The 18,023-nt window shown below is 50.8% G+C and overlaps 1 protein-coding gene across 6 annotated transcripts in view; it reads left to right on the top strand.

The window, feature by feature from the left end:
- Window positions 1–16,512, top strand: part of JCAD (junctional cadherin 5 associated) — a 78,402-nt gene extending 61,890 nt beyond the window's left edge. For 3 of the 6 annotated variants that reach the window (XM_025000878.2, XM_025000875.2, XM_025000876.2), the window contains one exon: window positions 5,857–16,512. In XM_025000878.2, the coding sequence (XP_024856646.1) occupies window positions 5,857–9,535 (3,679 nt within the window). In that variant the 3' untranslated portion in view covers window positions 9,536–16,512. 6 annotated transcript variants of the gene reach the window in all.
- Window positions 16,513–18,023: the final 1,511 nt, after the last annotated feature.

Below are 18,023 nucleotides of genomic sequence, written 5' to 3'. Positions count from 1 at the left end.
GTCAGACAGGACTGAGCGACTTTCACTTTCACTTTTCACTTCATCAGGACACTGTGAAAAGCAGGCCTAACGGTTTGCTAGTCATGTGGCCCAGCAGCTGTGTGTCTCCTAGTTATATCTATGCCAGTGCAACTAGCAATTCTTGTTCACATTGAACTTGGCTGCATAGTGATCTTCATGCAATATGTTCCCAGACCAGCTTTATCCTTTCTGATGGATTTTAATTTGTGCTATCCTCTTAACCTCTGTCATGATCTCCTCTTGACCTTATAGCTCCCTTTTCCAAAATTAGTCTATTACTCTGAGTCAGAGGGCCATTCACCCAGTTGTAATATGTTGAATATACCACAATTGGCTGAAAAGTAAAGTTTCAGGCTTCCAAGCCAGAGAGTGTTAAGAGCAAGTTCTGTAGCATGAGATGGCTGACCCCACCCCAGAAACACCTAACACTGGACTGATAACTCCGAGTCACTCGAAAGAGATGCCCTAGTGCCCCTGCCAATCCAGAAGTAGAGAGCTTCTCCTTTAAGGGGTGGGGGTTTCTTTAAGTGAGACATGCTACATTTATGCTCAGACTCCACCCACCTGGAGGAGGGTGTGGCTTCTGAAGGACGTGGCCCTGTTTCAAGGTGATGATGGGTGGTGCTGGCAGCTGCTAGATTGGCGGCCCTGCTGATGGGAAGAAGTCACTGGACCGGAAACCTCTTCAGTGGGGCCTTCTCCCTCCACCCTGATCTTTACAGGGAAGACGAGACTCCAGAGGCCCCCTGGGGACCCACTTCAGGATTTTGTTGGTGGAGGAAGGAGGGTGTCTCCCCTGACCCATGGGGCAGCAGGCACCCAGCTGCGCTGTGTCGTGCCCGGGTGACACTGCCTGTGCTGTGTCAATTCCATGGTCTAGGGACCATGGAAGGGATAGTCCTGCCACGGGTGGAACCATGGTTAAAAGTCATGGCGTTGCTGCCCTTCTAAGTAGGCTTTTCCTTTCTAAAAGGATGGTGGGATTTTCTGTTGCCATGGCAAATGTCATGTGAACAGACAGGTGTCATGTTTTTCATCACCAGCTTTTATACCTTCAGCAAATAGATTTGCCTTTTTTCCAGTAGACATGTTGTTTGCCGCATGTTCCTGTTTCAGAGGTTTTCTAAACACCCTGTATCAGTGGTTTTGTCATCAACATGACACTGCTGATAGATCAGGGAGCTGCTCGCAAGTGTAGCTTCTGTCTTCTCTCTGACCTTTTCTCCCAGGAATTCTGCACAAAGACCCTGCTTGTCTCCCTGACCTCACTGACACTATTTATTTGGGCTCACACACTCCACTTGGCTTCCTTATCTTTTTCCCACCCTGTTTGAATGTGTTCAGCATGTTTTTGTGGAATGTCCCATTGTTAATGTTTGTGAATGTAAATTTGGGGCTTCCCTGGTGGGTCAGACTATAAAGAATCTGCCTGCAATGCAAGAGACCCAGGTTCAATCCTTGGGTGGGGAAGATCCCCTGGAGGAGGGCATAGCAACCCGCTCCAGTATTCTTGCCTGGAGAATCCCATGGACAGAGGAACCTGGCAGGCTACAGTTCACAGGGTCAAAAAAGAGTCGGATATGACTGAATGACTAACAAACTAGGTGCACTCTAGATGTTGGTGAACTAATCACTTTATAGTTTTCTGTGTCATGTATACTTGTTAAAATAGGTTATTTAAAGTTCTCCAAGTGGCCCTGTGTTTTCCTTAAACTGGGATTTTGGTGTATGGTGCAAATGGAAAAAAAAAGTTTAGCCCAGAATGCTTGGCCATCTTGATTAATTACACATGGCAGCTTGGATGAAGTTAAGGTGATGTCGCAATTTTCAGCAGGAAGGAAACTGACCCCCTTCCTGGTGCAGGTAGCTGCAGCCTGTTTGTGTGCTTGTCCTGTTTCTGTCGTCCTTTGTTAGTCTCCAGTTGTGCTCGTGGCCCAAACGTGGGAAGACCGCACCTTGGGATTTCAGCCCCTCTTGGTATTTAACAGATCATGCATTTACAGGGAAACTGGAATGTCTGTTGACCAAGTGAGCAAAAGCCAGACAGCAAGGTCTCTTCCGTGAAGCCAGGGGCCGCAAACGTTCAGGGGTCTGAAAGGAGCCAGTCAGTAGGTGTGGAGGGTGAAGCCCACTCACCGTCAGCTATAGACCAGGCGAGAAAGGAGATTCCCACTCTGGGCATCGACCACACACTCCGGGTGGTTTGTTTTACTCTCTTAATTAGCTTTGCAATGATTGTAGCATCTTATGAATCCTCACTTTTGAGTCTTGCCCTTGGACTTGGCACAGAGTCTAAGACCCTGAAACCAGTAGATGCACCATGGTTCACTGTCAGTATCAGACTCGGGACAGGCAGCCAGAGGGTGTCCCTAAGGACAGGAACATTAGCTTCTGAGCTCTGGATGCCCTGTGCTGGCTCAGCTGAGGGTGAGGGTGGGGGCGATGCACGCGGAGGCCAGTGAGGCAGCTTCCACAGGGACCAGTCCTCATAGAACCCAACCCGAGGAAGGCTCTGTCAGTCCTCAAAACCTAAATGCCCCCAAACACCCTGTGATGACGACAAAGGCAACAAAGAACTTGACCTTCAGCTGTGGGCAGGGTTAAGACAGCTTGCGCTGTGTGTGTGCAGTAAATGCAGAAGCAGTTAGGCGGTTCTGGCAAACGCTTTACCTCCAATCCATTTCAGGCATTTTCTGCTTTTTCAATCCATGACTCAGCTTTACTAAGTGGCTGCTGAAGTTACTGGGGGGCAGGGGGCGGGATGCAGGATGTGAGAAGCTGCCTTCACTTTTTAAGGCAAAGAAATGAATTCCAAAATAAAAATGACAGTATTTTAATACTGTCATTAATAATAATAACTTTTTACCATTTGTTTACCATCTAGCTCCTGTAGAACAGCCCTTCTTTCTGCCTGTGTGTTGCAGGGGTTGGGGTGGGGGTCCCACCTTCAGCCCATAGCCCACAGTGCCTTGTCCCCAGGCCATCACCTTCTGTGGCTGCAGGGGCTGGGCATCCTCCCTGTTTTCTGTACCATCTTGTCAACTGGAAAGTGGACTGTGGCATAGAAATCATTCCAAACCACAAAGTGTGGTCTAATGGCACCTAAGTGCATAAAACAGTAATCCTCACTAGTAATCACAGAAATGCAAATGGAGACCAATGGGAGATTGCTTTCATTTCTCTAGTGCAGAAACAAATGAGCCCTGATGATCAGATGCGGGCACAGTCCAGCAGGACCAGCTCTGCTCCAACCTGCGGGCAGATCGCACAGCAGGGAGAACCTGATCCCCTGACCTGCTGATGCCTTCTCTCAGGATTGATTCTTCAGAGGCTGACACACGATTAGTGATGGCGAATAGCATTTCTCCTAAGTGTTTTAGAACTAAGAGACACAGATATCCACGCCTTCCTGGTGGCTCAGTGGTAAAAAAAGAATCCACCTCCCAATGCAGGAGGCTTGGGTTTGAACTCTGGTCCAGGAAGATTCCCAAGAGAAGGAAACGGCAACCCACACTAGTATTCCTGCCTGGGAAGTCCCATGGACAGAGGAGCCTGGTGGGCTACAGTCCTTAGGGTTGCAAAAGAGTCGGACACGACTTAGCAACTGAACAACAAGAGCACGGATGTCCAACAGCAGGGTGACGGTTAAATAAAGCATGACTCATGAGAGACTGTTCTCCCACTGAAACTGTGCAGCTGAGGAATCTGTCATTATGCTGGTAGAAGTAGAACGCGGTGGCTGATGGGCTTTATGGTCACCTTTGTTGGGTTTGAACTCTTCTCCCACCACTTACAAGCTGTGTGACTGAGAGAGTCGTTGAACCTCTCTGCGCCTATTTCCTCCTACCTCAGAGGGGTGCTGGCGGAGCTTGGAGGAGTTAGGAGGGCACTTAGTGAGGATCTGGAGGGCTGTCACCGCTGTGTGAGCGTCAGCTGGCATTTGTGACACAGTTGTTGGGAAACATTCACGTAAAGCCAGATCCCAGTAGAGTGACACTAAGGCCGTTTGAAAAGCCCACGTCGTCACACAAACACTAGAAGCTGTGAATCACAGTGAGTACCTCTGGGTAGAAGGACTGCCAGTGACTTTTGATTTCTACTCTTTTCTGTATTTTTCCAAATTTTCAGCAATAAATTACATATTACTTTTATTTTTATTTATTTACTTATTTTTAACGGAAGGATAATTGCTTTATGCGTTGATAGGTGGCAGAAAATGACAGAATGCATATTTCTTCTATAATGTGAAAAGCAAGTAGCACTGTTAGCTGCTTGAAACCTTTTCTGGTTTCAAGAAAAGTTGAACCCTTTCTGGATTAGCCCGTGGCCAATCGAGCTCATGGAGTGCCCCAGGCTTCCCTCTGCCCAGTGGGTTTTCTGGGTTACAGCCCTAGTCTCTGCTCCCTGTGGTCAGCAGCTTAACATTTCTGCACAGTGTGCCAGGGTTCTTCAGGCTGTTTCTTCGGCTCCATTACAAGGGTGATTCTCAACTCAGGGTGTGTGTTAGAGTCATTCAAGGAGGTACCAGGCTCCTGGCTAAACAGATTAAATCCCCCATCTGGGGTGGGAGGGACCTGGGTCGTAGTATTATTTAATGGCTCACAAGGAAATTTCAATGCACAGTCAGGCGGTGGGCGGCAGCCTGGGGTCGGCAATCCTCGGCTGTTGCCGGTGCTGCCCTTCCTTGCCTGGCAGAGAGCTCTGCCCACGAGCAAGACCCCACTTCCTCTGTCAGTCTCAAAAGTCAGTCCGAGCGGTGTTTCCCCCATCGCCCTGAAGAAAAGATGCCCCTGACAGCTTGCTTAAAATAGACGTGTTAGCCTCTCAGTCGTGTCCAACTCTTTGCGACCCCATAAACTGTAGCCCACCAGGCTCTACTGTCCTTGGAATTCTCCAGGCAAGAATGCTGGAGTGGGTTGCCATTTCCTCCTCTAGGGGACCTTCCCGACCCAGCGATCAAACCCGGGTCTCCCGCGTGGCAGGCGGATTCTTTACCATCTGAGCCACCAGGGAAACACCCAGACCCTAACCCAGACCTACTGAATCAGAACTTTGGGGGCAGGGACTTGGTAATGTGTGTAGTTAATGAGCCCCCTGGGTGGCTCCCACCATCACAGTGGTGTGGGAACTCTGCTCTGCTAGAGCCAAGGGGCCGTCCCAGTCACACGCTGGGAAGAGCTGGGGTCCCACCTGCCTCTCCACCTGCCCCTGAGACTCTTGACAGGTCAGAGCCGGGGTACTGCCTAGGCGTTGGGAGGGGCGGGGTCCCCGGATGGCTGTGCAGTCGTGCTTGATGCCTGCCGGCTGTGATGTCCTCAGGGGTCGCTTGGATCAGCAGTAGCCACAGTACCCGGGACCTGTTAGAAGCGCCCTTTACAGAGTCCCCCCAGGCCTCAGAGTCAGCATCAGGGGTGAGATTCCTGCACCTGCTGGAAGCAGGTACCCAGACTTGCTCCCAGAAAGCAAGGTCTTCCGTTCTGAGCTGGGGGTGGTGGACCCCAGAGGCCCAGGATCACACTTGCGAAGCCCTGCTCTGGGCTCACCCATGTCTCTTGGGCATTTCAGGTGCCACTCAGGTACAAGTCTACTCCTAATGCTCTTGTGGGCAGCATGTCGCTGCCACTCTTAAGTCTGTGATGGCAAAACATGTGGCTGCCTTCCAGCTGTAATTCCTGGGCCATGGTTTCTTTCAAGTGAATGAGTACCGTGGTTGGAAATATGTCTTTCAAAGCTTCTGATCTAAGTTTGACTCAGAACACTGTCCCATAGGCAGAGAGGTGCGCGCTGCTCCCGTGGGCTTCCTCCAGGTGTAACCTGTGGCCCTCTGTCTCGCAGGTTCTACCATCAGCCGGTGCTCGCGTGGTCCTCGCAGCCCCTGACCGGCCGCAGCCACGCCTACTGGAGGAGAAGAGAGCAGGAGGCCCGGGAGGACCCAGGGGGCCGAGGCCCCGTCCCCAGCCTGCCCACGCATCCGAGGGAGGGTCCCTGGGAAGTTGGAGGAAGGTCTGAGCACGTGATGAAGAAGGCTGTTTGGGAAGACGAATTGGGAATGGCGGGTCCCGCCAGATGGCAGGACGTCAGCGTTAGAAGCTGGAACCAGCCCCCGAGACTAGGCAGGCAGATGTCAGACGGTGTTGGCGAGAAGTTGTTTCAGGACCTGTACCCGTTCATGCTTGGGGAGCACGGGCTGACCTCCCAGAGCAAAGGGAAGTCCCAATCACTGCCTCGAGTCCTTTCCCCTGAGAGCCTGAGTTGCATGGAGGTCCCCATCCCTTTGAGTGATGGCCATTTACCAGGTGTCCCTAAAGTGCCACTTCAGCCTCCAAATTGTGCTTCCAATTTGGAATCCACCAGGAACCCCAAGAAGGCTGGCACCTCGGCCCCCTTGCCCCAGCCCAGGTTTGGGAGACCCCTCAAGCCCCCGTCTTATGGCTCCCAGCCACACTCCAAGGCCGGAGCAGAAAATGGCAGCTACACAGACAGCCGGCAGCTGGACCCGGGTGCTGCCCACTCAGCCAGGACGAACAGTGCCAGGCAGGACCTCTACGGGCCTGACCCCGGCCTGGAGCCCCCAGTGTACGTGCCCCCACCCTCGTACAAGTCACCACCGCAGCCCGCCGCACACCCCTGCCCCGAGGAGGCGGTGTCCAGGCATGAGGGCAGAGGCCGCCGTGTACCGCAGCATCCAATGGAGAGGCCTGCTGCTGGCGGTCAGCCTCTTTCTGGCTCCCGGGGAGCTGGGAGTGAGTGGGGGGCCAGCCCATGCTCTCCTGTTGGTGTCCCCCCACAGCCCCACCACACCACGGCTTACGACGGCTCCATCCTGATAATTCCCTTCGACGACCCACGGATACGACACATTAAACTACCCCGACCCCATGGATTCTGGGAAGATGTGAAGCTGGATGGTGCGGTCCCTGCCCCTGACCCAAGAAGCCTGCAGCAGGAGGGGGCTGTGTGGGGCCCATCAGGGAAGGAGAGGGGTCCTGCCCCTGCTGATCCCAGCCCCTCGTGGCTGTGGGGCCAGCCCCCCAGGAATGGAGAAAACGGCAGCTCTCCTGACCAAAGAGACCCCTGCATTGTCACACAGAGAAAGCAGCCTGATGTGAGCGGCAGCCCACAGGAATATCCAGAAAGCCTGGTGTCCTCCCCGAGCCCGCAGGGCGAGAGTTCATGCGAGATGCAGACCCAGCTCAGAAAGTTCGAGGCAGGGCTGCAGCCCAAGAGAAGCTCAAAGAAAAAAACGAGCGAGACGATCTTTTGTTTGGTTTCCATCCCGGTGAAATCGGAGTCCCAGCTGCCAGGTACGGACACGAACAACAATGACCTGAAGCAGAGCGCGTCGTTACAGGAGCAGAGTGTGCTCAGCTTGTCCTCCACCGACCTGGAGCTCCAGGCGCTCACGGGCAGCATGGCCACGAGGACAGAGCTGCCAAGACCAGACCCAGGGGGCCCGGGACGGGGCCGGCAAGCAGACGACCTCAGATTTCCCAGCCCTGCAAAGCACCGCGCGCTCGCGTGGCCTGGCCCATGGCCTGGGCACCACTTCCGAGACCAGCAAACACAAACCAGCTTCGCTCACGAACCTCAGAGCCTGCAGCCCCTCCCAGGGGAGAGGCCAGGGGGCTCCCCCGACCCCGTGCTGCCTCCAAGGTGTTTGGACCCCGCACCCTTCGAGGTTCAGATGCACATGGCGTTGGCATCCAGTGACCCGAACCAGAGGCCCGGGGCTCATTCCCCGAAAAGTCAAGGGTCCCTCAGCCCATCCAGCAACAGCGCCTTCTCCGGGTCTTCCTGGCCCCGGAACCAGGGTCCCGTGCCAAGGGCCAGCCTGGGTCAGCAGGGCTCTGATGGCCCTGGCCGCCGAGCCAGCCCCGTGTCCAGGGGCGAGGTGATCAAGGGGGAGACCACAGGCCCCTGCAATAGTAGACAGCTGTTCGGGCAGTTCCTCCTGAAGCCAGTAAGCCGCCGCCCCTGGGACTTGATCAGCCAGTTAGAGAGTTTCAACAAGGAGCTTCAGGAGGAGGAAGGAAGTAGTGGCAGCAGCAGTGATGGTAGTGGCAGTGAGGACAGTGACACAGAGCTGCCCTGGGGGAGCTGTGCCCGCCCGGCACCCCAGCTGCCGGGCCTCCTGAAGGACATAGTGCCCGAGGACCCCAGGACCAGGCCGGGCAGAGTCAAGAGCAAGTCCGAGAGCTGGAGCGAGGAGGGGAGGCCTCGGTCCCCCAGGCCCTGGCAGGCAGAAGGCAGAGGTTCCGTGTGGTTGTCGCCCCCCGGGAGCTGGATTGCTGAAGACGGGGACCGAGAGGTTGAGGACAGGGTGGCCCAGCTGGCAGTCAGCCCAAGGCCTGTGAAACGAGCAATATCTTCTGGGTTGAATGATGCAAAACCCGAGCCCCCACCCGATCCAGCAGAACAGAGGGAGCCCCTGCCCAGCCAGGAGCTCCCGGGCAGTCGCGGAGCTGTGGAGCTGAGTGCAGCCGGCCCTCCGAGGGCGGGCGGTGGGGAGCAGGGGAGCACAAGGGCGCCCCTCTCTCTTGCCGGCAAATCCCGAGGCCTGTCTGCACCAGACTTAAGGTCTGTGGGCCTGACGCTGGTGCAGGAGCACAGTACCAGCCAGCTAGCGGGGTCTCCGGGTGATGCCAATGCAATAGAAATACCCCCAAATGAGTCCCTCGAAGCCAGGGCCGCCAGGATCCTCGGCATCGAGGTGGCTGTGGAATCCCTGCTGCCAGGCGCCCAGAGGGCAGGGCAGAGACGGCACCCCGAGCCGGATGGAAGTGCCCTCAGACCCGAGTCCCCCAGACAGGAGGCAGCGGCCAGCTTGGCCCAGCCCAATGAGTCCACCGCACCCGCCGATGCCTTCTATGGCAGGAGGAAGTGCGGCTGGACCAAGAGCCCTCTGTTCGTAGGTGAGAGGGACAGCACCCGGCAGGTTCCCCGGGCCTCTGAGCCCGCGGATGTGGACGGGGCCGTCCCCACCAAGGCCCCCGAAACTCCGCCCAGCCCCCTGGAGTCCCAGCCTTTCCTTCCCAAGGACGTGGAGACAAAGCCACCCTTCAGGTCCACCTTGTTCCACTTTATAGAAAGGACCCCAAACTTGGCATTCTCAGAAAAGAAGCTCCGAAACACTTCCAGAGTGATCGAAAGTTTACAGGAGAAGCTGGTCTCCCCGCCCAGGAAGGCGGACCCAGACCGCCTGACGAGGATGAAGGAGGTGAGCTCTGTGTCTCGGATGAGGCTCCTGACTTCCCGGGCTGCGGACTCCGCGGAGGAGCCCAAGGCCGAGAGGGGCCCCGGGGCGTGGCTGGGAGGCCTGGTGGCTCCCAGTGCCGGGCACAAGCTCTCCGACCCTCAAGGTGCTCTGTCGCTGGAAGCAGATGGGCATCCAGCAGCACGAAGGGAGAACGGCGGCCGGGACTTCTGGTGCCCAGGTGAGGAGTCAGGCAGAGGGGCGGGCGTTCAGGTTGCATTTGACGTCCTGAGAACATCTAAATGCCTAGTGGGTAGATGATGAAACCTGAAGATTCAGAAAAGATGAGATCGACTCTGTGAATTATGGTGCTCAAAGAGTCTTTATTCTACCCAAGAATTATCCGGAAGCTTCTCTTAATAGTAAGACCTGGCATTTTAAATGATCCAGTCTTCATAGATATTGTCTATGTAAGTGACTAAATAAAATTACCTATATAAACACCCATGGGACCCCTAACTCTGAAGAGGTACATCAGTAAGCTATGCCAGCCAGGGTGTAGGCACCTTGATCGGTCTCCTAGGAGATTAGGGCGTTTGTATTCTGTTCTCTCCCCAGATAATAGACATTCCCCCAGATAACCCTCGGACTTCCCAGGTGGCTCTAGTGGTAAAGAACCCGCCTGCAAATGCAGGAGACACGAGAGGTGTGAGTTTGATCCTGAGTCAGGAAGATCCTCTGGAGGAGGACATGATAACCCACACCAGTATTCTTGCCTGGAGAATCCCATGGACAGAGGAGCCTGGAGGTTACAGTCCATGGGGTTGCAAAGAGTCGGACACGACTGAAGCGAATGAAGCAGGAAGCGGATAACCTGCATTGCTTGGTTAGCCTAATGAGAAAAGACATACCCGAGTGATTCAATAAACTTCCTGCCCTGGGATTCTTAGCGAATCCTTTGTCCTCCATTGTTATCTCTTTTCGCCACCACACCATTCATGAAAGACTTGAGAGGTTTAGACAGAATTAGCAGTTGGCACTTTCTCAGCACCAGCCCACACGCCCCTCGAAGCCCACGGGCCCACCCTGTTTCTTCCAGCCCCTCAGCTCTGATCACTTGGCCCAGGGGAGCCGGTTCTGGCAACAGCCTCCTGCAGACCTGAAGCCCCACGTGTTCTCATCTTCCCAGGTCTCTCCAGTCTTCTTCGTTGTATAGACCACGGGGCAGGTTCTCACAGCGGGGACATTGTGCCCCCAAACACCAGTTCTCTCTCCCATCTCTGACAAGAGCAGGCGAGAGAGCCCTGGGAATTTCTGGTCCAGGCCTGGGGGTTATCAACGATATTACCAGTTATATTCCCTATACGTGGTTCAAGGAGGGGAGGCGTCCATCTTGAACTACCGACTGGAAGGGGCCTTTTTCCGGGAGGGGCAAGGGTGCCGTGTCCTCAGTGGTCTGGCGCTGCCCCTACCCCAGCCCGTCCTGGCAGCCAAGCCCTTCTATCTGCCTAGCTGCCCTGACCGGGTTGGTCCTCCCCACCCCTGCCGCTCTGCTTTCTGTTTTGAAATCAGGTTTATAAGGAGATGGAAAAGATCACTTGTTTCAGCTGGAAGAATCCCGAAATTTTTGTTCAATTAAAAAAAAAAATCTTCACATTTTTTAAGTTTTCTCCCAAATGCAGAGGAATCCTTAATGCTCCCACCCTCTCATAGAATCCAGGATCGACGGAAGCCGTCTGTCAGGGCCCTCCTGGGTCATCTGAGTGACCACGTCGGTCTTTGCTGTGGGAGAGAACAGCAGGGGTGTGGAGCCTCGGCCGTTCGTGGAAAGAGCTCCATGGCCCACCTGTGAGCCGCTGTGAGGCTGCAGCAGGAGACCTCCCCCGACCCCCACCAAAAATAGACCCCCTGGCTATTCGAAAGCCATCATAGGCTTTTTCTTTTAATTGAAGGATAATTACTTTACAGAATTGTGTTGTTTTCTGTCAGACTATCAACGTGAATCAGCCATAGATGTACATATGTCCCCTGTGCCGCAAGCTTTTAAAGTGAGTTTCTTATCTGTAAAGTAAATCAGGCTGAGAGTGTTAGTCCTCCTGAGAATTAGAAGAATTTTAAAGGAAGATGCATCCTGTTATAAGAAAAACATCATTTTGTAGAGATTTCTATGCCTCCATCCATGGCCACGTATTTTGGGGAATGTGTTATAAAATTTCTAGTTTCATTCAGCTCTCCCTCAATTCTCAGCCTGAGCATCTGGCATGTGAATGGGGTCAGATGGGTGTCTGAAATCCCCCAGATAACGTCAGTTTCCATTTTAACCAGCCATTCAGACACCCTCACCTGTGACTTAATATTATCTATCCTGTAGCTGTAGTTTCCAACCATTAGAAATTTTTAATTACTTTTTTGCCATTCTGTTTGGTGCATTTGCTGTTTAATACACAATAAGATGACCAAAAATCTCAAGGCAGAGAGCTCCTTGTGGGGACAGCTTCCTGAAGTGGCCACATAGCAAGACCTATAAGGGCGACTGCTCATGTGTGCAGCCACTCATGTACCCCCTTCAGCCTTCCACATGCTGGTCACCAGGTCTCACTGTGCAAAGCCAGTCCTTCCAAGAGGCCTTAATCGAGGTAGGAAAGCCTTGTTGCTCATAAGCTTTTGGACTCTCCTTTTGATGTATTTTTATCAATTTAAACACAAAAGTCATCATCTCCATCCTCGCCCAACCCCTGCCTCTGTCACCTCAGGGTGTGGGACCCGCTTCACTGCCCCAGACTCACAGCCCACTTAAATTCAAATTTTGTTCTGGAATTTTCAAACAATATCGTACCTCATATATCTGTAAATCGCCCCCCACACACACACATCCTTCTAGAACTTTATTATCTGTGTTATGTACCCATCATATCATAAAGACTTGCCTTCAGCTTAAAGACAGTCATTTCAGCTAACATTGTTTTAGTGGTTTTCGGTCGGGGGAGCTCTGGCTAAGAAATCAGCAGCTCAAAACTAATTCAGGTCACAGCATTCCCATCTCCGCTGGATGGATTATGTCAGAAGCCTAACCCGGCGCATCAGTGTCTGAGCCTGCTGGTCTGGTCCCGTCCACCTCCGCTGGCCGCTCTCCTGGTACACATTCAGGAGGAGAGTGGGGACAGCTTGTCCTCTTCGGGCCTGGGGTGGGGATAACCAGGGCAAGCTTGAGGGGAGCCTCATGATGCCATTAGAAGGCTGGGCGTCAGCACATCCTCACAGGTGGTAGCCTTCGAGGGTGTTCATATGCAAAATACCCACCAGGGTGGGCCTTAGTGATCTGTCTTCCCCCGACACAGTGCCCACAGGAACCAGGAGGGGCATGACTTCCCTGTACTCTGGCACCTCTGCCGGCCAGTGTGGTGGCCCCTGGTCACATGTGGCTCCTGAGCACTTGAAACATGGCTCGTCCCAATTGAGATGGCCTGTAAATGTGTGATACGCATGCCAGAGTTCAAAGACATCACCAAAAAAAAAAAAATCTAAGATGTCCCAATAATTTTTTTTGGTTACCTGTTGAAATGATAACATTTTGGATATATTTGGTGACATGATATGCACCATTGAAACTATTTTCACCTGCTTCCTTTTGTTTGCCCTAACATGGCTACTAAAAACTTTACCATGCTGCGGCTCACATTGTATTTTTATTGAACCCGACCCTCCATGGTCTAAAGAAGGAGTCCTTGGTCATACTGATTTCTCTCTGTGGTTCTGTCACTGGGTCCTCAGCTTCAGCAGTTGGGGTCGGGCTGCAGGCATGTCCTATAGGGCAGTCTCCACATACCTGCCCTCAGGTGGGCTGCTGAGGGCCGGGCTCTATGTCCCTGGAGGCTCAGCCCCTTGAGGCCTCTCCTTGCTGCCAGCGCGCCCTTTCATCCGTTCATGACCACCCACCTCCATCTCATCTTCGCTCATGGGGGTCCCCCAGAATCGGCACTGAATGAGGCCAGCTGAGCTCAGAGAGGGGCTCAGCTACTAAGACCCATGTTGTCACGGTGGGTGTTAAGTGTAGACCCGCAGAAGGCAGCTTGTTCATGGGATCTCTGCCTGCTTTCAACGAGACGGGCACTTGGTGCTGTTTGAGGAGCAGCAGACCCCTTCCAAAAAGTGGAGCCTGTCCCAAGTGCGACAAACGCTGTCTTAGTTGTCGCAGTTGTGGTGTCTCATCATAAGTACATCCCAAGGAGTCAAGAAGGTGTGTGGTGTGTTAGTCGTTCAGTCGTGTCTTTGCGACCCCATGGACTATAACCCGCCAGGCTCCTCTGTCCAGGGGATTCTCCAGGCCAGAATACTGGAGTGGGTTGTCATGCCCTCCTCCAGGGGATTGTCCCAACCCAGGAATCTAAGCTAGGTCTCCTGCATTGCAGGCAGATTCTTTACCATCTGAGCCACCAAGGAAGCTCAAGAATATTGGAGTGGGTAACCTATCCCTTCTCCAGGGGATCTTCCTGACCCAGGAATCGAACCGGGTTCTCCTGCATTGCAGGTGGATTCTTTACCAGCTGAGCTACCAGGGAAGCCCAAAGTCCCTCAGTCGTGTCTGACTCTTTGTGAGCCCATGGATGGTAACCCTCCAGGCTCCTCTGTCCAGGGGGTACTCCAGGCAAGAATACTGGAGTGGGTTGCCATTTCCTCCTCCATTGTCAAGATGTGCAGAGGACACAGCAAGATATCTTGCTGCCAGAGAAGTGGGACTCTGCATGGCCTTCAGAATGCACTGTCGTCCAGATGGGTTGAGGAAGAGATGGCTCTGTGATAGTTTTAATACCTGTTAAATTGTACCGTCCTTCCAGACTTCTTACGTATTTGCTCTTAAGAACTTAGGAGCCCTTTGAACTGCCATGGGAGGAGATTCTGACCATAGGAGGTACACGTGTGAGCCTCAGATTTGCCTGGACCCCAGAGATCTGTAATGCCCGAGGGCCCAGCCACAGCCCAAGTGATGATCTAGTACCGTTGTTCTATTGTATGGTGTCCCTTTTTGGAAACCGGGGCCACTTGGGCCCCGTGTGTGTAGCTGTAGAGTGGATCAGCATGGCAACTCAGACTCACACACACTGCTGTGTGTGGAAGGCTGGCGGGTGAGCCTGCAGCCTGGGGCCTGCATGCTGGCTGTGGGGTCAGAGATAGGAGGCCTGCCATCACCAGGCCCAGTTCTCAGGGTTTCAGCCCCACCCTGGGACATCACTGGTCCCATGGCAAGCTTTCCTTAGAGTTGCCGTTAACGTACATGCACACAATATCCTGCTTAGCGTCAGCTGAGAGCGTCGCTACTGCTTTACAAGAGTTGCAGTTAAAGTGAATTATGTTCCCTGTGAACAACAGGAAGGGACGGTCAAAATACTAAGCTGCCCCCATTTCCCATCTGTGATTAGGCATGGGTCATACCCGTTCCTTCAAAACAGCCTTTAGATGGTAGCCGTTTACTCCTAGATAAAAAATACGGTCGGTGGGCCTTGATCCCTACACATTTATTTCTGGCCTGAGGATTAAATAGAAAGCAGACCAGTGGAATATACTACTCATTTTCTTTTGTTTCCTTTTTTTTGCAGATTCCTATGACCCAAGCAGGGTGGAGAGGGTGTGATGGCACGCCACTGGAGTGTGGGGCCGCGTCTTTTGCTGACGGGTGACCCCCCAAGCTGGCCTCAGCCCCGCCACCTGGGAGGAACCTCACTGGGCCATCCTTCCCCGTGGCCAGGACACACGTCGACTCCACAGAGTCACTCTGTGGAAATAAAGCAGTAGTCTGTTGAAAGCATCTGTTTTTATAGCACGAAGGGTTAATACCTATGTTTAGAAAAGAGTCACAAGGACCCTCCTTAATGATGGATTTAGCCCAGCTGATGGAGCATTTGGTGTTAATCTGGCTATATGTGAAAACTCAAATGTAGGTGGTTTAATGAGTGATTTTGAAAGGACCAAGAATGTCATAAATCCCCCGTCGCATCCCTGTGGCCTGCTGTCCACGCTCACTTTCGGGAGTTTGGGGAACATAGGCCATTGCTAGTGTTTTAGCACTTTGAGTTTCCGGGAAATGTGAACACGTATGTATGATCCATTTCTCATCAATTTGGCCTTCTGCTGCTGAAGTCACTTTACCTATTAAGTAACTTGCCATCAGCAGATGAAAGCGGTAGCTTGCAAGTTTCCAAAAGATGAAACCTTGTACCATGATGGATAAGAGTATTATTTATCGGCAATGAGACGCTCTGATCTTTTGCAAACATGCCATCGTCTGCTTTGCACTCAGTATTATCTATTTTTATTTCCTGTATGGATGTCTAGAAATTCTTTATATGAGAAATAATTGCTGGTAAAATAGACCATTTTAACAAAGTAACTATATTTCTTTTTACCAAAAAATGCTATTTTTCTATGATGTAAACAATTGTTAGGTGGCAGATTTTTAAGGAAGTTTATTGTATTTAAGAGTCTGTATCCCTTTGTGTGAGAGGAACCCAGAGAGGGTTCACATTTGCTTTAAAGCATAAACCCCTCACCCATTCACAGCTCTTGCTACTCTTAGTTTATCTTAGAAAGAGATGTCAATAGAGACATTTTTCAGGGTTAATAAAATTAACTTTTCACAAAGTTTTTTTTTTTTTTTTAACAAATGCAGCTATAAGGTTATATTTGAAAATAACCCTCTTAAAACCAGCCAACATCCTTACAACAAATTTTTGCTGCCATATTCACTAGAATTACCAAAAAAACCCCATAGTTTCATCTTTGTTCGTCTGCAGGGATGTGCCCTGAGACCAGATCCCCCCTCCCCTCACCCCCACCGTCCCTTTAAAGAAATGTGTATTTTTATCTAGAATGATCTTTAATTAGCGTCTGCATATTTTCCAAAAGTGCTAGAGACATTATATGTACGCCGTTACAGAAGTATTATGAGGCCTATGTATTCTGCCGTTTACTATTGCATTAATCTGCACAAAGTTTATGCATTTTTTTAATGCGTTTGTCACTTCTTTCTAAGTCAGGCTTTCTCGTGAACTAACATTTCCTCAATGGTTTCTGTCTCCTCCCTCCCTCCCTCCTTTTCGTCTTTTTTCCTTCTCTCTCTCTTTCAGAAATCACCTTATCAATTTCTAAGCATTTTGAATTCCTAAAATGTGAACTGTTGAGTGGTCTGCCATTTGGCCCTAAAACAACTCTGGGCTCTCATGGCCTGTTTTTATCTGTACCATATGATTTTATTTCATCAGAACTTCATGTATTTGGACAGTAATAAACAACACAGAATCTAAGCAGTTCTGAGAAGTCTTTTCAAATCCACTTTGCAGCTTTGCTTCTTCCCTGTCTCTCATGGTCACTCCTTTCCAGATTTTAGTTCGTGTGATATTAGAAGCTTTGCTTCTCACAACCCGTGGGGATGACGGGCCAGGCCTCTGCCGGGAAAATCACTGGAGTCATCTGGTACCACTGGGAGCAGCCACCTGGGGGTCCTCGTGACGGGGTGTACATCCCTCTTAGGTGCAGATGAGAGAGGGTGTATGTATATACACATACACGTATATACATGTGTCATTGTGTGTACATAAACATGCATATAGACGCATGCATGTGTCATGTATGTACACACACACAGACACATACATACTTGTGTGTGTCATGTGTGTGCATACATATTACCAGTTCTGACTTTCCCCTTACAGTCTTTGATTCCATCTAAAACATCTTTTAATCAAAAGAGGTCAATCAGAGCTTATTCCTCGAGAGAAAGAGAAGGATCCTAAAGGGAAGAAATCACAAACAAACCAGAATATGATACTCTGTTTTCTTCTAAATCCTTGTATCATATCACTCTGAAACTATTCTAAAAATTTAGGGGAAATTATCAGTATTTATCCCTTTAACCTTAATTTCTAGATTCTAGCCTGTACATAAGTTTTTGGGAGGAGAGGTACCTGAAAATGTGACTTTTAAACTTGCATTTTCTGAGGTAAATAACGATTTCTAATCCTATAAAGTAGCTTTTCTAGAGGTTTTGAACTTTTGCTAATTATTCTTTTATTATTTCTATTTCTCATACATGCACAGCTCTCTTATCATTTGTGGCTGGAAAGGAAGTACTCATATTTTGTATTTGTCATTCTTTTTCTCATTCATATGATTTACTGTTGATGTTTAATATTTGGGGGCTTATAAGATTAAAAGTTCTAACTTTGACTATTTGGACTTAAAAAATGTGAGGAATCACATTTGAAATGTATTTGTATCTCTTGTTTTGCAAAAGAAGGGGGGAAATATTGGCAATATAGCTCTAATTACCTTTCTTTGAAGAAAATTCCTGGGCCATTGAAAACCAAACATCTTTATTATTGTTTTGAACCTTCAGTTTCTGCAAACTACAGAAAACTCCCTGTGAAGGATGCACCATCCCTGACTGCATCTTTAGAATCCTTTTCCATGTTTGTACATAACTATTTGGGTCCCTTTTTTTTAAAACATCCCTTAAAAATGTATGTACTATGAGATCCTGATTTCCTTCTGAGAGTTGTAGGTTGAGGTTTGATTCCTGTGGAAATTCTAAGTAGATCCTTGTCTGTTTCACGTGACGGTTTGTGAAGGGCTGTCCGTTGTTCACAGAAGTCCAAATGTCTAAACCCAAATGACCCTGTTGAGCTTAGACTCAAATGACTGCTTTTTGCAACAGCAAAATGACTTTCTCTGATAGCACCTTGGTTGTGGGTTTCTGGGGAAAAGATGAATTTGATTCTCAGTTGGCACAACTACTTCCCAGCTCTGAGCAGAAAGG

This window comes from Bos taurus, chromosome 13 (genome assembly GCF_002263795.3).
Source record: "Bos taurus isolate L1 Dominette 01449 registration number 42190680 breed Hereford chromosome 13, ARS-UCD2.0, whole genome shotgun sequence".
NCBI classification, from domain to species: Eukaryota; Metazoa; Chordata; class Mammalia; order Artiodactyla; family Bovidae; genus Bos; species Bos taurus.
Note: the sequence above shows the minus strand (reverse complement) of the source record. Positions and strands in the feature narration are given on the sequence as shown.